General features: G+C 26.1%; 2 protein-coding genes across 3 annotated transcripts; both read left to right on the top strand.

Moving 5' to 3' along the window:
- Positions 1 to 381: 381 nt before the first annotated feature.
- Positions 382 to 15,629, top strand: LOC145833834 (ribokinase-like). 2 transcript variants are annotated; one of them, XM_082941036.1, is made up of 8 exons: positions 382 to 462; positions 767 to 805; positions 6,683 to 6,776; positions 10,593 to 10,741; positions 11,028 to 11,182; positions 11,525 to 11,695; positions 14,203 to 14,394; positions 14,664 to 15,629. In XM_082941036.1, the coding sequence occupies exons 2-8, from the start codon at positions 790 to 792 to the stop codon at positions 14,838 to 14,840; spliced, it is 954 nt and encodes a 317-aa protein (XP_082797162.1). In that variant the 5' UTR covers positions 382 to 462; positions 767 to 789; the 3' UTR covers positions 14,841 to 15,629. The 2 variants fall into 2 exon arrangements, with proteins under 2 accessions (XP_082797162.1, XP_082797161.1); XM_082941035.1 differs by lacking the exons at positions 382 to 462; positions 767 to 805 and adding an exon at positions 3,413 to 3,501.
- A 614-nt stretch (positions 15,630 to 16,243) lies between these two features.
- LOC145834449 (proton-coupled folate transporter-like) lies at positions 16,244 to 22,209 on the top strand. The gene is made up of 8 exons (XM_082941883.1): positions 16,244 to 16,482; positions 16,682 to 16,893; positions 17,164 to 17,338; positions 18,300 to 18,421; positions 18,575 to 18,757; positions 18,948 to 19,114; positions 19,621 to 19,858; positions 21,955 to 22,209. The coding sequence occupies exons 1-8, from the start codon at positions 16,261 to 16,263 to the stop codon at positions 22,034 to 22,036; spliced, it is 1,401 nt and encodes a 466-aa protein (XP_082798009.1). The 5' UTR covers positions 16,244 to 16,260; the 3' UTR covers positions 22,037 to 22,209.
- The last annotated feature ends 1,735 nt before the right edge of the window (positions 22,210 to 23,944 follow it).

Genomic DNA, 23,944 nt, shown 5'->3' with positions numbered 1-23,944 from the left:
AGTATCTTTTTTTTTCATAAATGTCTTTTGGTTATATGAAAAAAGTTGTTTAAAAATTTGAAGAAAAAATAAAAGTAAAGGTATCTGCTGATAAGTGTAATCTAGACTAGGGTAATGTTGAATAAATGTTTAACTTTTACTACAAAACTAGTAAAGTAGTTTTTAAACTTTTGAATAAAAAGCTCATTGAAATATTTAGTAATTAATGTTGTTTTCATAAATAGTATACATAAAAATAAACACAATTGGGTATCTATTAATCATATTAAAATTGAAACAATTTTTTATTTGAGAAAGGAAATAAAACATTAAACATAAATTTTTTAACAGTTACTTCAGTTTTAGGTACTGAGTTTTAAATACCGTATAATATTTAGATAAGTCTTGGAATTTTTATCTTAAAATCACTTTTTAAAGTAAATATATGCTTCAACTTATACAACAAATATATAAAAAGTGCAGGTAATTTTAAGTTAGTGAACTTTAGATACAAAATTTAAAGAAACCTTTAAATATTAAAACTTTGTTTTATTTATATAATTAAAAAAAAAAATCAGATGAAGTAAACTACAGTTTGTGTTATTTCTGTGCAATAAGCTTTAAAAAAAAGCAATGTATTTTTTTTGGTTAGAAAAACATGATTAGTTCGAATGTTTTCTTATTCTAAAATAGAAAGCTATAATTTTATCCAAAATTGTGATTGATTAAAATTAACATAAGAACTTAGTTTTGAATAATTTTATTTATATTTATTTTAATTTTACAGGAACTCTTATAAATTATAACAAAATGACAACAAAAATAGGTAAGCTTCATTTTAGACATTGTGTTACTTAAAACTATATTAAAAAATATTTATTTACTATATTGTGAACAAATCATATAGTTAGTTTAAAAATCTTAATAGCTTTACTATAATTACTAGTTTTTTTAATAAATTTTCTTAATTGGATGACAGTTTATACTTTTAACTAAAACTTTACTACTGGCAAAGTTACTAAACATATAGTTGCAAAAACTTGTGTATTTACTCTGAAGACCTTTGTGTTAAGTTATTTAAGTATCAAGTCAATTGACTCCAGTGTAGTCCTCAATGGCCTATGGTAGGAACTACCTTTAACTAGGGAAAGTCCCCTTTTTTGTGCTAAACAGCTTTGAGCGTTTAGCTCTTAAGGCTTTTTACTCATTAGGTTTAACTTAGTAATTAATAAGCATTTAATAAACTTAATATAAATATAATATCTTTAATAAAGTGATATTTTATTAAACAAGTGATGTTAAAGTGAAAAATAGAATCAGAAGTGATAAAGCAGCCAATTTATCAGTAGAATAAAACTGCAAAAATAAACACAACAAATAAACACAACATTTTAAAAATTAAAATGTTCTTAATAATGTTCTTAAAATTTCTGAATGTCACAATCTTAAAATACAAAAATAGGTCTTACTAGTAACTCATAGTATTTAATTGTTATGTGCTTCTTGCACAATCTTATGGCTTATCTAAGCACAATATAATACAATAATGCAAATGAACATCAAGATCTTAAAAATGAAAATAATAGAAAGTTCTTATAACCAATTAGTGTGCTTCTCGCACAGTCTTATGGCTTAACTGAGCACAATACAGTAATACAAATAAACATATAGTTCTTATAAAATGAGAATCATATAAAAGTTCTAAAACTCAATCAGTGTCTTAAGTTCTTAAAATTGGTGTGTTTTCTGCATGATCTTATGGCTATATAAGCCAAATTGAGCTGCGCGTAGTGCGCGAGCTAGAGGCTAATGAGCGCAATAACAAACATTGTTAAAGTTTTATTGTGTGTTATTTGATAAACAATTGTCTAACGCCCCCTGGCGGTCATTTAAAATACAACAAAATGCATATTTTGTTACACCAGTAATTATGATGTCATAAAAATAAAGATTGACACAATAGTTTATTTTGATAAATGAAATTTAAATTTTATCAATATAACAAAATTGTCGTCAGTAGTATAAATACGAATTTTTGTAGCTATGTGTGCAGTAACTTTGCTAAATATAAGGTTCTTGGTCAGAACTGCCCAGTAAGAAGTCTATGCAGTTAGTTTTTATTGTAAAAACTTTAGACCTATTTTTACTCACAAGTAAGCTTATTTTACCTAAAAAGGATAAGTATTTAAAATTAAACATAAATTTATTTTTTCTATTATTAGTATGAACAACAACTGTCTTGTACAAATTGAGTTTAATCAATTAAATGGTTTAATGTAAAGCAGTATTATGTTCAACAATGTTTAGTTTGTAAAAAGTCAGTTAGTTGATATTTATCACTCAATCAATATATCATTTTCTAAGAACATAGGATATACTAACTTATATGTTCTTCTTGAACAGGGTTTCTCAAAGAAGCCAATTCAGAAGTTTCAATAAAAATTACACTACACTAAAAGATTGTAGGTAAATATTAGAAAAAAAAAACTGAAACTTAAACTATACTTTTGAGTGTGTAATGAGGGCAATCATTTTTAATTTTCTGGAAAAGAGGCAATTGTGAAAAAGAGTTTAGAAAACCCTGTTCTAGAAGTTATCTGTATATATTAAAAATGAACAAATATATTTATATAAATTACATGACAAAAGACAAGGACAATTACAAACTAAACATGATGTAGCTAATGTAAGTTATGTCTACCTACATATTGGTTTACTATCCTTTATGATAACTTAAACTCAATGATATTAAACTTGATCATTTTAAAATATATTTTTTCAAATCGTTAATGTAATACTTGATAATTTTGAACCAAATCTTTTAAAACTTTTTTTTTGTTTTATGATTTTTTTTGTTCTTTCAAAAATATTAAAACTTTTTTTGATTTTTTTTTTGATAATTTTTGACAGTAATTCTAAAATTTCAAGTCATGATTAAACCTGTTTGCTTGGTATGGTTTGAATAATTTTTTAAATGTTGTCTGTGTAAAGACTTGTATAAGTGTATAAATGAAAACATTTTTTACCTTTTTTTTTGAAGTACAGTTACTTGCTACTTGAGTATACACTTTGAATACCACACCAAAGTGTGTACTCTAAATAGTCTTTATGTTCTATTGGTGTTTATAATAGTAGACCTGCAACTCTGCTAAAAAGTCATTGGAGAAATTAACTGATAAAACCATCAAAAATGCTTTTCCGAAAACTAACTTGTGAAAAAGTTTAAATAGCGTTGTTACCAAGATCTTTGACAGAATCAGCTTTTTAAGAATTTAAACATTAATGCCACACATTAAGATATTGATGAATTTGTAGGAATTGATGGTGAAATTAGTCTAATTATTTAATAACATATATTAGGGCAATCAGTAAATGAAACAGATATTATTACATCAGACAAAGATGAGCTAATGTTGGAAGCAATAGTGAGAATTTACAAGCTACTAATGTTCTTGATAATTTTACACAAAGTCTGTGGTTCTAGAAGAGATCTATCTTCAGCACAAATGCGAGTAGCTGCAGGTAAAAACAATTATGGAAAGCTACAATCAGCTTTCAAAAGACTTAAAAAATTTTTAGAAAGAATTTACAAACAAAAAAGTGTCTGCTAGACCCAAACAAAAAGTTACACTAACATACATGTTTTCAAGTGCACCTAGTTCTAAATAAATTTCAATTTTGTTGTTCATTGTTTTTGTTAAATATCAAAATTGTAATATAGATTTTTTATACTTTTTTACATATATGTTTAAATCATGGGGTATGAAAATTTCAACTGCACTATTTGTTATTAAGTTAGATAAATAAACTTTTATATGTCTGTTATAAATATTTGATTGATATATGATTTGTTAGTTTGTAACTTTTTTTTCTGATTTCTCTAGTTTTGTATTATTTAAATTTAATACAAGAAAGTTTATTTCCAAATTATTAGTACATCAGCTAAAATATAACTTAATAAAAACACATAAGTAAATGTACATAAAATGATCAATCACAAAAGCTTATAAAGAAATAGTTGTAATATTTTTAAGTTTATAATAAACTAATTTAGCTGTGTTAAAAACTAGCTACATTTTGGTTATTTTTTAAAATCTGTGATGTTTTTTCTTCTTTTTCTTGAGTACATTGTTAAACTATCAACAACAACAATCCAGGCAACATTCTGCAACCTAGGTTTGAACTCAATAAGACTCATAAGGCAGACATAATATCAATGAATTGCTGTATCAGTCTAAATAAACGTGATTAAGTTCATTGGTACTTAAGTCATGTTTGTAATAAGTTTAAAAAATTAATGCTACCAATTTTATCTATGTTTTAGACTTTTTTTTACCTTTTTTACAGCTACTATTAACGTTAGCAACTACAACCATGCACATTACTACCATGTAAATGAAACATCAATTGGAGTTTAATTAGCCTTATTTATTATATTCATTCAATTCTTTTTAATATCATATTCTAAATGCATTTGTTGATATTGGTCAAGCATCTTGATATGTACTTTCAACCAAGAATCTATCTCTGGTAGCAATTGGTGACTACTTTTATTAAATAATTAAGCAAAAGCTATTTTCAAGTTTACTGGTTTATTGAAACTTTTATATATAAGGTAAATCATCTGACCTTCCTTGTTTGGACAAAAGCTGTAAAACGTTTTTAAACAGTGCATAAGTTGATGTAGAAATGTGCCTATGTACCTGATACTTAGTATCAGTTCTGCAAAAATTGAACTAGACAAATAGTCAACGAATATTATAAACAAATATTAGATCTATTAACTAAACCTATTAAAGTTAAAAAGTGACTAAACACAGTATTAAAATTATGGGATTTATTAAAGTATGAATGTTAGTCAATTTTGATTAAGAACAATTAAAATTAATTAGTGTGATCTCAAAATAACTGTTATCACTTTCTAAACAGGATGTTTCATATGGCAATTCAATCCTTTTATATCCCAATTAGTGACTTTAAGTTATATTTTCACTGCTACCAGGTATCTTAGCAAACTATTAGGAAAATTCAGTGGTTTTTAATTGCAAAGTGGGTATTGACGGCTAGGACCATCTTAAAGGTTTTTGTTAGCAGATATCTTGTTTTTTTGCTAATTGAAAATCATTTGTATTTAAGTATAAAATACATTGTTCCTGATGCAACTTAGAAAAACAATTTCTTTTTTTTTTATAACTGGCTTGCAGTCAATTTACTACTTATTGGAACACATGTTGTAGACTTGGCTTTGAGTAATTAAAGAACTTCATTCATAGCTAATTTGTATTAGAATTTACTTCTTATTGGTCCACAAGTTGTAAACTTGGCTTTGAGTAGTAAAAGCAGTTCACTTATAACTAATTGGGTTTGAATTTGCTGCTTATTGGAAAACAAATTTTGTATTTGGCTTTGAGTAGTGGAGGCAGTTGACTTATAACTAACTTGATTTTATTGTGCTCCTTAGTGGAACACAAGTTGTACACTTGGCTTTGAGTAGTTAAAGCAGTTAACTTATAACTAATTTGATTTGAATTTGCTGCATATTGGAACTCAAGTTCTGTATTTGGTTTTAAGTAGTGGAAGCAGTTCACTTATAAATAATTTGATTTGAATTTGCTACGAGCGTTAAGTTAGCTCGATTAGCATTTTTTTTGCAATTTTTAAGAAATGTTAAAACTTTAGATCCAACTATTTTCTTTATCTATAGAGCTGACTAAGATTTTTTTAATTTTAGAGACTGTTCCTTTGCCTTTAATTTAAAAAAAATCCATTGGATTGGGGTTTGAATTTTTGAGTGGGGTCCCTTTGAAAAAAAAGTTTTTTTTGGATATTTTTACTCCAACCCATGTTTTAGCCAGAAAATAATATTATTATATTTTTTTTGTACATTCTTACTTTGCTGTGTTTTCAAGAGTTGGTGTTTTTTTTTTGTTAATTACTAATTTTTTTAATAATATATACAAATATTTCCGATTGTAAATTTCAAAGACCCTCAATTTTCCAACAATCACTGCAGAAAAAAAAAAAAAAAACGTTTTTTAATACACTTAATTATGACTATTTTAAATGGTTAACACTTTTTTTTATCTAAACTATTTTTATGTAAGACAAAATCTATGCACATTTTAATAAAATTGCCATTGTTAAATCATAAAATCTCTCATATTGGCTTTGAATAGTTGAATTGGAACCCAGCAATTTGTTTCTAGTTCAAATAACATAACATTTTGAACTGCTGATAAATACAATTCAATTATGGCTTGTATTAATTAAAACTATTGCACTGCTAAGTTTTATATTTGACTAATTTGCTAATTTTCTAGATTTGTATTTATTTATTTGTATTGATTTAAGAGCTTAATAAATTTATTATTTAACATTGCCTTGTCTTGATTATATTTATTGATTGAATTTATCATAGACTCAAAGTTTAACCTAACATGGACCCTAATTATAAACCCCCCTTCAGTCTAGATGTAGCAAAGCTACCTTTTAGAAAACCTTCACCGCGGTTTAGCATCTGAGAAATTCCCCGCGTAGATTTCAATGTTAATAATGAAATATCCGAATAAACCTGTTTTGCAACATAAAACTATTAACATATAAAACTAACTTGTTTTTTTATTTAACTTATAACCCTACTGAATCCTTAAACTAGTAAAATGTTTTGATTTTTAAATTGCTTTCAGCTATAATTTTTTTTTAGATGCTGATATTATTGTGGTAGGATCATGTAATATGGATCTTATAACTTATGTTGATCGACTTCCTAAAGCTGGTGAAACTATACAGGGTAACAAGTAAGTTAAAAATCATAATTGGTTATAATTCTAAAGTGGGCCAAAAATAGTAGTCAAGCAGCCAATGACTATTTTTTGACTAGAAAATCAAACCAAGTGATATAGATATTCGCATAGAACTGAGTTTTTTATCTTCAACACTGGTTTTGTTTCTTTTCAAATATTTCAGAAGTTATTTAAATTATATTCAACCAAATTTTGTTTGCTTTTCTATTTAAATTGGAAAATACTCAAAATTATTCATAAATTTGTTAAAACTTGGCCTGCAGAAAACTACAAAAAATACCTGAAATAATTTTTTTAAACTCTCTTTTACTATTTTTCTTAAATATAATAAATCTTGACTTATATACCATAGAAACTGCATGTAACTTGCTGATACTGGAGCTAAAGCACTTACCCATGCAAACTTGTTTGTGCCATGTCTAGCAATCTTGACTGATGCACGAGGATGATCAGTTGTTGCCTTGGCTTTACGCAAGGACTTCTTGCTGAATATGGTGTTATTCAACATGATTCTTTTACTTGCGTGTAGTGACATTATCTGGGTATCTTGTTGCATAAAATCAGAATGATCAGCTTGAATTTGAAAAGCATTAATTTTTTTGATCAACTACGCCAACAAGATAAACAATATCTGAAAGGCTTTTTGTTTTGGTTACCTTTTTTGTTGAAAGGATAGAAAAGCTTTTTACAGTTCTGGCAAGGAACATGTTGGGACTTATCTCCTATGTTGACACGTCCCTTCTTCTGACGTTGAAAGGAAGAGACTGCAGATATAGTCCGCGAATTCTCAGTTGCATGGCGTCCCATTTTGTTACTTTCAATAAAGGAAATTATATCAAATGATGAACTGGATAAGATAACTTCTCTTCTTATGTCATCGTCCCCAACGCCAGCAAAAATCACGTCTTTTATTGCTTCTTCTGCGTAGCTCGTCACATTGCTTTTCCCACAGTCACACTCACTGACTGTAGTGAAATTGCAGGTTTTTGCTTTGCTTTGTACACATGTGGCAAACGTTCTAAACGGTTCATCATGGTCCTGATGTAGGTTCATAAGTTCTGCTCTCTTTACACCAATAGCAACTTTTATGACTGCAATCGATTCCATCATTTTAGCAACGTAACTTTCTGATTTGGCCATCAGTCAAGGATCACTTGCTAACATAAGATCGCCAAGCTTGTCCTAAGCACACTGAAAAAGCTGTATGCTTGCATTTTGGTTGCTTATATTCGAACCAATCTTGAATGCCTCCCACCTCTCAATGAAAGCAAGCCATGTCTCTTGGCTGATCCCCCGGTCAACCCTTGGTTGAATCAATTGAGGTGCATTTGGCATTACTCCATTATTGGATAACCCAGAATCTTGCTGATGCTCCACTTTGTGGAGGTTGAGAAGGCTACTCACTACATCACTGGATAGATCTGGCGTCTGGAACTCGCATCCACGGATTGGGCACTTTACTACAACCATTTTACTTTTCTCAGATTGTTAATAAGATTTTACATGAAGAATAACTCCTTGTCATTTTAGTTTAATAATTTATTAACAATGTAAAATCTGAAACGAAAACAAGTATAAATATAAACACTAAAATGAGCTATAGTCTAATTATTCTACAGAGAGCAGTGAAATGCCATTAGTCGGAATAAAGTTTTAATACAAAAACATATGTGGTAGGGTTATTTATTTCTGTTATTAAAATAAATTAACATATCTTTTAAACACAAAAAATTTAACATGTTTTGTCAGATTTTATATTTTTGTGTAACTTAAAAAATAATTTATGTATATTAATTAGTATGCATTTCATTTTTATTTATTTGTTGTTAAGTAATTTCAACTAAGGCTTACCAAAACAGTATCTTAGTAAGAATAAACTGAAATATAAGTATATTGAAATCAAAATACAAAAAAATAGAGAATGGCCTATATCAAAAGTAAATGAAGAAATTAAAATTAACTAAGAGTTAATGGTACAAAAATATTAGTGTTACTAGATTTAAACTTATAGTAAAGCAAACCAATGGTAAAAACTTACAATAATAACATAACAATTTTAAGTATTTAAGAAAACTATTACTATAGTGCTACTTAACATAAAGACTTAAGAAGTCTAGTCTGAAACACAAAGTTTAGAATTAACTATTTTTCTATGATTGGAAAAAATTTAATTGACAATCATAAGTGCCAGTGTCTACAAGGTCAATTTTAAAAGGTCTGATTAGACAAATTCAATCATCATACCACAAATACTCGGTAGAATAAGACCCGGTTTCGTTCTTATTTAAACTCGTCAGTCAGCTGCAACTAAAAAAATTGCGGTTATCAGTTCAATAAGAACGAATCCCGGGTCTCAGTAACTACAAGTAGGAGAACTTTTGTATTCTAATGCGAGATGAAAACTCTTTTCAGCTACATATTCTGGAAGCTCTATATATTCAAATTTTAAAGCCTTGTTTATATATGTAAGCAGAAAAAGTTCGTTTAATGGATAAGAATTTTGAAATATATTAAGTAACTTTATATTAATTGTTTTTTCATATTTAAAAAGTTTAGTTTTATTATGGTAAATTTTTACCTTAGTTCACCTTGGTATGATTTTTAGTATTTTAAATAGTAATATTTTTCTAGCATTAACACTTAATTAATTTTAAGTTCCAATTCTACTATCGCTTATTACTTTATTCTATATTTTATAAAATTTCTATACTTAATATTGATTTCAATTTACTTTTATTTCAGTTTGTTCTTACTAAGATACTGTTTTGATGAGCCTTAGCTGAAGTACTTAATAAAAAAAAATATTAAATGTGAGTTGTTAAATGTTTTAATAAAGCTATGCACTAGAAAAAAATTATTAAAAGTAAAGTCTCAATATTTTTTTTTTTAGTTTCGTTGTTATTTACTATCATAAAATTTAACAAGATTTGTAATTTAACATTGTACAAAAACTAAAAAAACTAATTGCATCAGTAAAGTTGTAGAAAAATTGCAATCTTATACTAGTTGATGTCTTTAGTGTTGTAATGTTTTTTTTAAATAGTGTTATAGATCAATGGTTATTAACATTTTCAAAAGCTATGAACCAGATCTATGAAGAAATGATTAAAACTATCACTAATAAACTAAATATGTCTTTTCTGATGAAACTTGCTTTATTAGAGTATAATTTTATAAAATTTAATAAAGCTAAGAAAAACAATAATTAGCTTTCTAAATCAAATTAAGATACATTTGAAGCTATTTTCTAAAATAGTTTTGTAACGCCTCAAAATTTCAGTTCACTAGTTAATAATAATTAAACATGCATATAGAAAAACTACTTTACATATACACTCTAATTTTGGGATGGGCAATGTGTTACCGCCCAACCAAAATCTCTGGCCAACGACAAATTTTTAAGCTTGAAAAAGAATTTGTGCAAAATGAATAAAATTAAATTTTCCAGAAAAAGTATTTTGAACTATGCTATTAATTTGTTTTTATTTTACATATTATTTTATTTTTATATTATGCTATTATTTGCCTATTAAATGATAGTTTCATTACAATATTTCTTTTAAAGAAGTTTCCATGATTTTATAGTACAGTTTTTCAATGTTATGCAGTCTACAAATTTTTTTCAACACATGCTGCCTGCAAATATTTTTTTGTAGTATTGCCCAGCTATAAAAGTTGCCAACATCTAATCGAATTAAACTATTTTTTACTTTTGATATTTTTATAACCACATTGTAATAGCTGCAATTCTTAATTAGCATAATTGCTTTTCTGAGTATTTTATTGTTTAATAAGAAGATCATAAAACAGATTTGAGTCTGGTTTTGGAGGTAAGGGAGCAAATCAGTGCGTTGCAGCTTCAAAATTAGGTGGGAAAGCTTGCATGGTGTCCAAAGTTGGAACTGATGAATATGGAACGCAGTATATTGAAAACTTTAAAAATTTGGGTATAAATACAAGTAATTTAAATTAATACCATTTTATTTGTGATTAAAATTATTTGAATGGTTTTTAATCATTGATTTAAAAATACTTCAATCAATAACAAAGTTTTTACCAAAAATTGGAATTTGATTTATGGAGTAGTTTGAGATCAATTATAAAATGATGAAATATTAAACTTTAATGTATAAATTTTATACTGATAATTAAAACAGTTTATTTATTAATAAGAAGTATTTTAGTATATTTTACTTCTTAAAGTTTGCTAGTTTTGTTTTGGGTTATAAACTTTATTTTGAACAGTTCATGTGTTGAGAACATCTGAAAGTACAACTGGAGTTGCACCAATAATGGTTGCTGATGATGGAATGAATTCAATAGTTATTATTCCTGGTGCTAATATGCTTTTAACCTCTGATGAAGTTCAAACTGCATTTACTGCTGTTGTGAAACCAAAAGTCAGTAGAAAAATTGTGTAGAACTTAAATGACTATTTTATTTTTATTATTAGCTTCTTGTGTTAAGCAATAGACTGCATTGCATGACCATCAACAACAGTCCCGTTGTCTTAGAGACATTCTATGACCAGTTGTGATTGTGCAGTCTAGTGTTTATTAAATGATGAGGAAGCTATTTAGCTTGGTTAAAATTAGCAGTTTAATATATTTAATAAGTCTATAGTTTCTTTAAGAAGGAAAAAAAGTACTTTGAAAACTAATATTTTAAAAAACATTTATACAAGAAAGTTTATGTAACAAATTTGATTTGTATGGTTTTAACCTTATTAGTTTTTAAATCAGGTAATGGTCTGCCAATTGGAAATTAATAGACAAACCACATTATCAGCATTAAAGATTGCAAAAGATAATGGAGTTGTTACCATCTTTAATCCAGCTCCAGCCCCTGAACAAGAACCTTTGTCAAGTGATTTTTATAAATATTCTGATGTTATTTGTCCAAATGAAACTGAAGTTGGTTTTTACTTTGAATTTGCTATTTCTAGATCATTTGAATTTGTTATAATTGTAAATTTTATTCTATTTATTAAAAACTTAATAACTTCTTATTTTATCTTAAAAAATATTTTGTTCATAGTTTTTCAAATGGATAAATTATACCACTCTGTTATTTTGTTTGCACTACAATTAAGATGTAAATAATTTTGTTTCAGTATATTAGTTTAAATTATTCAGAATTTGAAAATGATTTTCTTGATTTAATGTATCAATTAAAGTTCTCGATATTTTAAGACAGTCATTTTAACCAAGTGTCAACTTTTTTTAACTCTAAATTCTCAATTAAAATAGATCTTTATTATATCACCTTGTAAATAAACTTGAGCTTCGTTATAACCAACTTATTTAAAAATCATATGCAGGGTTGCTAAAAGGTCAAGAAATCAGGAAAAGTCCGGAGAAACTAAAAAAAAATGACAAAAGTTAGGAAAAGTCAGGAAAAAATGGGGATTTTTGAAAAAAAGTCAGGAAAAGTCAGGAAATTTGACAAAAAAAGTCAGATTTTGTCAGTCTAAATTTACCAAATTCCATATTTTTCAAAGCCTTCAAATGGTAAAAAAATAATTAAAAATCCTTAAAGTCAGACTAAAATTGCAAAATATCCTATAAATTTACATTTTAAAAAATTTATAATGCCTTCATCTAGTATAAGTTATAGTTAATAATAGTAATAGTTAATAATTTATTCTTTATAAAACTGAAAAGTTTTTCTATTAACATATTGAACAACTACCCTAATTGAACAAGCAGTTTTTGTAAGCTTTTTAGTATTGATGATCTGTAGCAAGGACAACTTCATAGTAAAACTGTGATAAATACACAAACGTTTATCTAGCATAATTTTAGAGTCAAAGTGTTTTTGTTTGAGTAAATAATTGAGTACATTATAACTAAAGTTAGTTTAGTATTTAATGTAACAAGTTGATGTGTATTATTACCTCTTTATTATTTTTTTAATGTTGTTTAAGTTAGTAAAATAAGTTATAAGAGAGGTATAGGTGTATGCCATGATTAAGTTTACTTACTTGTATTTTTTTAGAATAACTTTAGTTTTTAAAATAAATAAGAGTATATTTGTATTTTTTGTAGAATAACTTAAGTTTTTAAAATAAATAAGAGTAGATTTATTTGTTACAAATTATATACTAAATAATTAGAGGAAATATTTTATACAACATATATATAATATATAATTTCCTTTTTTACCACAGATGTTCTTGTGCTAAAACTTTATTTCAACTAACGGCGTTTCACTGCTTTAAATAAATTTAAGAACAGATCTACGGAGTCTCAAAAAGCTCTAAGAAAAGCTCACTCTAATTTCCTTTTTTATGTATTTTAGTTGTAAAAGCTCCTTATATGCTGTTTCGTTTATTTAGATACCTTTATGTTAGAAAATGCGAGAAATTGTGTCTTTTTTTAGAAAAGCTGTGTTTATAAAGTAATAGTACAAGTGTTTTTCTGATAGAGCTGTTTATTGCAATAACATCAATCATACACAGATGGTTCAAGTGATGTAATGGAAGTTTGATGATTGAATTCAGCAAAAAAAATTGTTGTTTTAACCTGTATAAAAATAAGATTAAAAGCTTTATATAGTTTCAAGTGTTAGATTTTGTATTTTAGAATAAGTTTTAATTAATAGTTTAATTTTAAAAAGTCAGGAAAATTTTAGTAGAAAGTCAGAAAAAGTCAGGAATTTTTTCTCACTTGATCTGTGGCAACCTGCACATGTCTGAAAAATTCTTAGCTGAAATTTTTAATTTAAATAATACAAAAAATACCAGCTTAGTTTAGTTTCAGATACGTTTTTAATTGACATTACTCTGTAATAAGGTCATTCTTTTCTAAGCCCTGACTTATTAGTTTCTAAACATTTTCATTATTTGTAAGTTTTCCGATAATTGGCTTCCTTTTGTCTGCCTCTCTCATTTTTTTATCAAAACACAAAATCAGAACAAATTGATTCGGGCGCTTTGGCGTCAGTACTTACTGTTTCATTTTTACCTTTTCGTTGTTGTAACACAGTTTTTTATACTGATTAGCTATGTTTCTGGTGTATAATAAACACCATAATTTGTAGATATTATGATGCGTTTTGTATAATTTAGAATCATCAATTTCAATCAACCAATTTATAAGTATACTTTCTTTAACTAATGGATATATTAAGTAGATAATTAAACTATAAATATAGTTTAGGTTTTTTAATATTAAATAGCAGCCTTAGATTTAAGTCCTCTCAAATCTTAGGTTTGTTACAACTCTTTTTAACTATTTTTGTATTTTACTACTTTTTTCTACATAAAAACAACTATAGTCGACTCTATTTAATTCTAACACTTTGTTTTAAAATTATACTATTTTTTAAAAGTGTGTCATTAAATTAAACAATTTATATAATTTAAGATTTAAAGTTGTTAAGTTCTAATGAGTGTTGCAGACAAAAATATTTTTTGCAGGCCTCTTTAATGACTGGTATCGATGTGAGTGATGTAGAGTCCGGAAAATTAGCTGCTAAAAAGTTGAAAGATAGATACAATGCTAATACTGTGGTAATTACGATGGGAAAATTAGGATGTGTGTTTACTAAAGATAATGGTAATTGTGAACATGTAGACATCCCCAAAGTAGAAAAAGTTGTCGATACAACTGTTAGTATTTGTAAAACTATTTTGAGTTTTTATTTAAAAAGCAGTGACTTGTTGTTTTGAAAGTGGTAAGCTGATTGTGAAATATATGTTTGAATAAAACCTTATTAATTTCGAAACTAAGAGCTTGACTAATTTTATTTAACATAAGTAACAATTTAGAGTTTCGTTAAAAAGTCTACATTATTATGAAAATAAAATATTGGTTGCAATCATAACAAAAATTGCTTGTAATTGTAGTACAATGGTGAATATGGTATAATGTATTTCAGGGGGCAGGCGATTCATTTGCAGGATCTTTAGCATATTACCACGCTTACTACCCACATTTATGTTTAAAAGAAAAAATAAAAAGATCTTGCCAAATAGCAAGTTACAGTGTTCAAAGAAAAGGTAGCCAAAAGAGTTATGCATACAAAAAAGACTTGCCCACTGAACTATTTCAATGAAGCTCAATTATTTAAGTTGCATTGTAAAAGTTTTTTTAACTGGTGTACTGGTTTAAAAAAACTGCTAGATGGATAAATTATTTATACCTAAACGATACGTTTACAGCTTGTATTTGTTTTCATTAAAAATTTCAAATTAAAGAGTATTTATTAATTCAAGTTTATAAGAAGTTTCTAAGTTCTTTTATTACATTAATTAAACTCAAAGAACTGTATTAAAGTGTTTTATTTCTCACGTCAGATTTTTAATAAATAAAAAGAAACTTTTTTGTAAGTCTATAGGTGAAAATCGACAAAGTTGACTTTTTTACATTTTTTTCGGACAACACAGCTTTGAGTAATATATATGCAATGTTTATCAAAATCCTTTAAGCCATTTCTGTTTTTTTTTGATAAATTTTGTGCCTAATCAATCGATCAAACTTTTAAAAGTGTTTTATGCAATTAGTATTTATCTATTTGTTTTGCCAAAGAAAATATTCTGGCTTATTTTTATTCATTATTAAACATTGTATTGATCTATCAATTAAACTTCATCATCTAAAAAAATCAAATTTTTTACAACTAGAGTTTTACTACAGTTTTTAAAACTTTATATTTATTTTTATTAAAACTCGTGTTGCTTATTCTTTTTTTTCAGCGATTTTAGACATTAAACTTAATGCATGTCTTGTGTGATTCTTTGTGTGGAAAACGGTTTGATCATAGACTAGTTTTTAGTATTTTTCTAGTTAAGTACTAGGGTTTTGTTTAACTTTAATTAATTTCAAAAAACAAACTTAGTTTAAGTTCAAGCTAAAATTATTAAAACTCATATACTTCTGAAAATATTTAAATACAATTTAAAGTAGTATTTTTAAAATTTTTACTTAAGCTTAGATTTATAAAACTGTTAGTGGTTGTAAGATAATAATAAGTTGCTTATCATGAAATACTTATAGTAGTAAAACAATATTTAGCTTAAAACTAATTTAAATTTTAACATATATAGAACATTAAGCTGTTAACATACGCTTGATGTTGTGTTGATTAACTTTTTGTAATCTTTGGAAAACTATAACTGTACATAACAGATGAAAATATTGTTACTGATATTTTTTTACTAAAAAAGTACTTTAAGTTTACGACGATGATAATTTTTGAAAATTGCTTTAGAAAGTAATGTCAAATTTAATTTGAAAGAGTTTTTATAAATAAATATATATATTTAAAAACGTTATTTATTTTTTGTATGAATAAGCTTTAATTTTGTAAGGTTAATAAACTAGTTTTTAACGTTCATAAAGTTTTTATTTTATAAGTGAAATAAAAAATTTCAAGCTAAAATTTTCTAGTAAAAGGGTTTAAATCTCAAAAAAGTCTTAAGTTATTTAAAAAAATTAACTTTAGCTTTACCTAGATAAGTTAATTACAAATTTAAATGAATGAGCAACTTGAGACAAAACGGTCGATGTTAAAAGAAGTAAGTAGAATTGTTGGTCAGATTACAGTTGAACCACTGTTATTTGGAGGAAGCTTGTTTATTTTGCTTTATGCCATCGTTGTAGATCAGTTCATATTTCACGAGACAGCAGTGAAGTATGATTACAACTCAACTGAACCAAAGTGTGGTGAAAACAGTTCAGATTTACTTTACAACAAGGTAAGCAACTTAGTTAAGTTAAAATGTTGTGTGATTTATTTTGAATTTTTTTTTTCATCTAGCAATTTTATTTTAAATTATGCATTTATTTAGTATTAGTTTTTGCAGTTTTGACTTAGAAAAATTAATTAAGAGTAATTTGATTTGAAATTTAACATTAATAAAGTTTTTAATTTAACAACAAAATACGAATCGTCAGGTGACCAAAGAAAGCAGCAAATGGTTGCTGTACTGCAACATCGCAGGCTTTTCAACTTCCTTTATTTTTACTCCGATCATCACGTCTTGGGGCGATAGAGTAGGAAGAAAGCCACCTCTAGTTTTTGTATTCATTGGATTTTTCTTCTTTATTTCCATTACAATCGTAACTGTTTCGATGAAACTGCCTTTGTATTGGTTAATTGTTGCAAGGTTTGTATGTCTAATATTCTTGAAGCTTAAGTTTTTTGAATGATTTTTACTTCTCCGATTACTTTTTTAAGTATAATATTAAATGTTGAGGTACAAGAAAACTTTTCTATTTATAGTAACAGTACAAGTAAAAGTTTATGTGATATATACCCATAAAAATATAATCTACTTTAGAAAGTTTACTTGTATTTTGCTTTATTAAAAACAATTCTTTCATCGCCAATTATACAAAGTTCTTGTTTGTATACTTTGTAATAAAACTTGTTACAGATTAGTTTGCGGCCTAGGCGGTGACTTTTCAGCCTTGCTAGCTTGTTGTTATGCTTACCTTAGTGACGTTAGTACACGTCATAACAGGACGATGCGACTAATGGTAGGAGAAGCATTTATGGGACTGGGTGGAATAATCGGTAACATGATAAGTGGCCCATGGATTAACAGTGAGGTAGATATTGAAGTTAGGTAGTTTAAATGGTGATCTTTCGACAATTTCAGATTGTAACATAAAGTTTTACTTAAAGTTATTACCATTTAAGTTACTCTTTTAAATTAAAACCTAGTTGATGACTTAACAAAACTTCTGTTAGAATTTAAAAGGCCTATAGACAATATTTAGTATATTAAAAACGAAAGTTTTGTAATTCTAGATTATATTTGAGAAATGTGGTTACTTAAATTAGTTATTATACTGTATTAGTTGTATTGAACTAAATTACCGTAAAGAGTAAAAAAATATATGCTTAAGTATATAAAACTAGTTAAATTTGTTATAGTAGTGTTTTATGAAAAACATGTTTTTTTTTTTAAAGTTTATTTAATAACAATAACAGTTTATTTTAAATACTTGATTTAACGTACTTATATTATTCGAAATCTTTGAAATACACAATTTCTTAATTTTTGTTTAAAGTTTACTAATCTAAAGAGTTTTAAAAGTATAACTTTAATTTTGATAACTGGCTTTTTATATCTAAAGATACTTTATAAAAATCATTCTTTTTACAATGAGTAATTTGATTTTATAAGAAGTATTATTCTAAACTTTTGAAAATTAATGATAATTTCCTTTTATGTCTATTATACATTTTAATTATATTTCTTAAACCATTTTAGTTTTAAATGCCATAATGTTTTACTAGCAGTACATACATTTATAAGTTAAAAAAACAGTTAAGGTTTAAAGCATAATAAACTTTTCACAAACAATTAATAGATACTTTCTACTATAAAATATTTTAAATAAAAAATTATAATAATTTTCTCGAGCACTTAGAAAACATAGCAAAAAAAAAAAATATATTTTATAATCTTACAATTTCGTTGGTCTTTAAACTAAAAATAAATCATAAACTACTAAAAACTAGACTACTAGTTTTGTTTTTTAAATAACTGAGTGTTGTAAACAGGGTTTTGAAAGTCCTCTGTGGTTATTACTAGCACTAACAGTCGTTTCTTTACTATACATTACAACTTTATTGAATGAATCTACTAATTTAGGGCATAGCAAAGGAGTAATCGAAAATACAAAGTATGAAATGTTCTGTAATTTTAAAACCAAAAATATTTTTAAATGTAATTATAATTTTACAAATTAAAACAAATAATATTTATGCTTTTAAACCAATAATAGTTTCTGCTAGTATTTACGTAGATTTGTAAAAATGTTTTAATATACCAATAGGAGCTTCTTAAATTGCCAGTCTTTTAGAAACGTGCATTCACTGCTAAGTAACAGTGAAAACAAAGTGTTAGCTGGTATATTTGTTTGTATGTTTCTGCAAACTGTAACTTATGACGGGGTGCTTGACGTGATGACCATCTACCAGAAGTCTCCACCACTCTGCTGGACAACATCACTTGTTGGGTTAATTTTATACTTGTCATTTTGATTTACATACGAGTTTTCATTCGAAAGCCTAAGTAAAGTGGAGCGTTTTTTATTTAGTCCGAACAAATAACTACTTTAGTTACGAAAATTCGTATGAGCTCATTTACAATTTAGTACATTAATTATGGTCGATTGTCCCGTTTTTTAACTAACACAATATTGTTAGATACTCACAATCAATATTAGTAAGCACATCCTTGGTGGGTCTAGTTGTGATGAAGCTCACAAAAGATAAATTGTCGCAATTTACCTTGTTCACAATAGGAATTATGAGCCAAGTTACCGTTATGCTGTTCTTTGCTATAACTACTGTGACCTGGTTGCTTTTTCTTGGTTTGATTAAAGTTCATGTTATTAAAAAATTCAAGTATTTAAGACATTTTTTTTTAAGTTCTATTGTTCTGTTTTATTTAAATTCTTTTATAAAAATAGAATATACTGTGCTTGTTTAAAAAATTTAGAGAAAATATCAGAAAAAGTCATCAGAGCCAGGGTCTGGTCTTTGATTTGCTATGAGATTAGTTTAAAGTTTGTTAACAGTTAAATTTTATTAAAATAAAGTTATGATCATACCACTATATCATTAGACAACAAGCTCTCAGTAGATTAATACTTAAGTTTCGATCTAGTTGATTTATATAAGTTGTACGATCAAAACTTGTTGTTAATTAAGCTTTAATAAAAATGTTATTTATGCATCATCAGCACTTGTGTTTAATATTATCTAATTTATTTTTATCTTGATTAAATATGTATTAAGTTAAAAATGCAAAAAGTAACATAATAAATTATTAGTGTTTTGTGAATTATGGAAAAATTTTACTCATAAAAACATTTAGGTTTAGTCTTGGGAAGTTTAACTTCATTAGTGATCGTAATTATGCGCAGTGTCTTGTCAATACAAACAACAAAGGAAAATCATGGTACAGTTTTTGCTCTTAACTCAATGATCACCTCTGTAGCTTCATTAGTTGCTTCCTTTCTCTTTAATGGTCTTCTAACAGTTGTAACGTCATACAAGCAAATAGTTTTTCTTTTAGCCGCTCTGATGTACTCAATGGTCTTTATTGTATATTGGTTTGTTTTCTTTGAAAAAAAGTATAAAATTAGTAAGCAGAAAGTTAAACTAGTACAACATTTGATTTTAGTTATTTTTTTACGATAATAATTAGCAGCAGTAAATCTTCAGAAAATATCTAAGGTTTTGTTTTATATGCTACATATTTAAGAGTTACTGTAAAACTAATAAAATAAATTTGAAAAAATGCTATATTGAGGACAAAGATTCGGTACTTATCTTACTTTGTTATTATACAAATATTAAAATATTAAAAAAGTTTAAATTGAGTAAAAAACTTAAATATGATGTAATTATTTTTCAGTTAGATTTTCTTCTTATTTTGAATATAAAGCCGTTTTATAATACTAGTTTGTTTATTATAATATTCAAATTAATTTATTATTAATTAAAACATATATCTAGAATCAACGCTAGTAAAATATAAGATCGTAAAACTAATATGAAAGGTAAGACATACTTAAAAAGAACTAACAGATAAAAAAATTATGATTTTTAATATGAAAAAATGTATAAAATATACTTTTAAATCAGTAGTTTTTTTCAATTTTGATAAGTTGTGTAAATTACTGAAGAAAAAATCTGTGCAAATTACTCATTTTTTTAACTATTTAAACTATTTTTATTTCTGTTAAAATGTTTTGTTTTTGTTTAATTGTTATTGTTTTTTAATAGTATGAAAAGCTACCCAATTTCAATTAAACGATAATCTAAGACCTGTTAGTTTGATTTTTTTTAATACTAAGCATCAAAATTTAGGGCACAATATTGTATTTGAAAAAAAAATTGCTATAAACAGTATTTTTTAGGTTTTAAGTATTTTTTCTACAACTAATTGAATAGGTTGCATATAAATTGTTTTCTTTTTGTGTTTACAATAGTTTTTGACTAGTGTATGATTGATTAGTTTAAACCGTAGTATTGTTTTTAAAAACAGTATAAATGAAAAAAACACTAAAACAAAAAATATTAGGATCTTTAAAAAAAAACTGAATAAAAATTAATAAGTGTATGTGTTATTAAGTTTACCCAATTTTGTATTATTGAACCCTGAGTTAAGTTCCAATAATAATATTATCGCAATATGTGTATCAAATTTTTGGTACAACCCAGGGACGTAGCTAGCTCAAAAAAGTTACGAATCTGCAAAAACTAAAACATCTGAAATAACACGTCCTAGCGGGAACACAGCAATTTAAACTACCTCTAATATTATTGAATTTATTCTGAAAATATGCAGTTATGTTAATACATCAAAAATTGAATGTTGAAGTACGAGTCATAACTGTATACAAGGCAATTTATTTTGCTCCACACCCCATATGACTTTCTATGTCATGCCACTTGTGTAAACCAAGAAAACATTCATTAAAAAACATAACAATTTAACTTAAAAATATTAATATTGTTTTCATTCAAACATTTAAACGTATAAAATCAAACACTTAACGTAGTCAATAGTAACAAAAAGTTATACAAATTTTTGTAACATAAAATTGTATGATTTTGATTTTTGAACCTACAGCTTCCAATAGGTTTAATTTTGCATTGTAGCTTTTTGACAAAACAAAGCTTTAACGCGCTAAATGTTACAATTTGGATGTATTTAATTCGTTCAATTTTTTTACGACACTAAAAATGCTAAAGAGTACATATATGTCAAAATTATCTCTCAGGAGTGCATAACTAAGCATAAATTAATACTAGAAGCTAAGAAAGCAGAGTTTTTTCAAGCTGAAATAAAAGCAAGTTTTTTCGCATTTAAGTATACGTTTCTGTAGATTTGCAGAAATGTACCAAGCCACGTCCCTGGTACAACCTAACACCTACAAAATGTATATTTTTTGATTATTATTTCAGCATTATTTTATTGTAAGCAACTTTTTTTCTTTATAAAGTACTTACATGTACTTAGTTTAAGAAGTTTGTAATATAATACTATCAAACAAAGTATTTTTTTAATGATAATAGTTATTATATGCAAAGAATTATTATTAACGTTTATAAAACTGTTTTATATCTTTTTACTTTAAGTATTTTACTGTAAAAGTTTTTTCAATTTAAGCTATAATTCAATACAGTTATTCTTCTACAGGATTTTGAAGAAAAATACTAATATGGACAAAATAAATCAAACAGAAGTCTATGATAACTTGTTTGAACAAGTAGATGAATAGTCCAGTTAAGGAGACATTTGCAGCGCTTTTTTCAAACAGTTTGAATTTTAATTTCAGCGAAACTATGTTTTCTTGTTTTGTTATTACAAAAAAAAAGGATATAAGCTTAAACTTTCAGCAATTTACTGTAATGTTGAAAATGTTTAAAAAGTTGTTATAGGAATAAAATCATTATTTCATCTGTATTTTAATCATGCAAATTTTAAGACATTTAAAATACAACTGTTTAAATAAGGTGAGTTATACAATATAAACAAAACATAAATAAGTCAGTTCTTTTTAACAAAATGATTTAAATAGTAATCTACCAGAGCTATTAATTGGACAAAGCAAGAGTCATTTAAATTTCTTTAATTAAATAATAATAATCAGCTAAATTTTTACAAAAGTTCCATAAACTATCACAAGCTCTAAGCCAGGGGTTGGCGCGTTGCGGCCTGCGAGATACTTTTTAGCTAGAAGTATACTTTTTTTAAACGATAAATTGCGTTATTGCTGTAAAAAATTACAATTAGGCTATTAATTTAATAACTAGTATTTAATAATGCTCTTTATTACTTTAATATGTTTTGGTTAAAATTAGCATATTTTTATTACATTTATTTTTAAATAATTAAGGCTAGCGGAAAAATTTTTTTTAATATACAATTTGGCCTGTGAACATATTTTGTAGGAAAATTAACCAGTTACTCTTGGAAGATTGCTATAAGCGTGCATAAGTAAATCCACAGAACTAGATACTTTTACAAATAATGGGACTAGTATTTAATAGGTTTACAAAAACTCCCAAAATTTTTAAATAAAAATTCTAATATAAATTTTAAACTTTCTTTTTGTTAGTAAGTATTTTGTTTAATGAAAAGAAAAAGCGCTTAAAAGCTTTGTTTAAGGACCTGATGTACGAAAAAATATTTCGGTTATCGAGTTGTACACCACATGCTTTTACATAGTGGTTTTCCATGCTAAGTATTATGAGTTAAGAATAATTAATTTCAAAAATTCAAAGCTTTAAACTTAAACAAATGATGAAAAGAAAACTAAACGAAAATTTATAAGTATTAGATATACTTAGAAAAGTTGTATTCAAAATGTACGCAAAAACTTCTCACAAATAAAAACAAACTTTAAGCCTAAGGCTTTGAAAACTTAGAAGTATAAAACATTTTTAGAACTAAAACATTTACTTAAAAAGAAATAAACGACTTTAGTAGCAAACATGAAAATACTTGAAAGATAGGTTTTAACTTCTTTAAAAATGGTAAAAATGCAATAAACTAAAATGTTTTTATCTAAAAATTTATCAGTGTTTCATCTTGACAGTTTTACTATCAACTTTTTCAAATAAAACTATTGAAACAACTAATTTTTTTTTATCTTAATGATAGTTTTTTTTAATATCTTTTAAAGATGTGAATTCCAACATATACTTAGTTTAACTTTTATAAATAGAAAAAACAAAATACTAATATAAAAATAAGTACTGTAACACTTATTTACTTTGCATTTAATAAGAAATAATCATAAAAGTATTTATCATAACAACAATGTTATTACTATTTTATATTTTTAATACTTTTTAGGTGTGAGTTTGTAACTATAAAAAAAACTTAGTATTCCTTTAAAAAAGCAAGTTAAGTTGTTATAAGTTTATTTGAAACAGTAATCTCAGCATTTATTATTTGTACATTTAACTTTTTGTTAAATGAACGGTATACTTGAAATTCCCTATTGCGATCAATTTCACTCGCATAATTCCCACCCAAATACTTTGATTGTATTTATTTTTTACTATCAATGTTACCCTTAGTCGGCATTAGGTTCTCGGATTTTATCAGGTGGGAATTGTGCGGGCTGGAACTAAGCGATTACCAAAATAAACACACTGTAGCTAAATTTTAACACCAAAAA

This window comes from Thalia democratica, chromosome 4 (assembly GCF_965202585.1).
Source record: "Thalia democratica chromosome 4, ktThaDemo2.hap1.1, whole genome shotgun sequence".
NCBI classification, from domain to species: domain Eukaryota; kingdom Metazoa; phylum Chordata; class Thaliacea; order Salpida; family Salpidae; genus Thalia; species Thalia democratica.
Note: the sequence above shows the minus strand (reverse complement) of the source record. Positions and strands in the feature narration are given on the sequence as shown.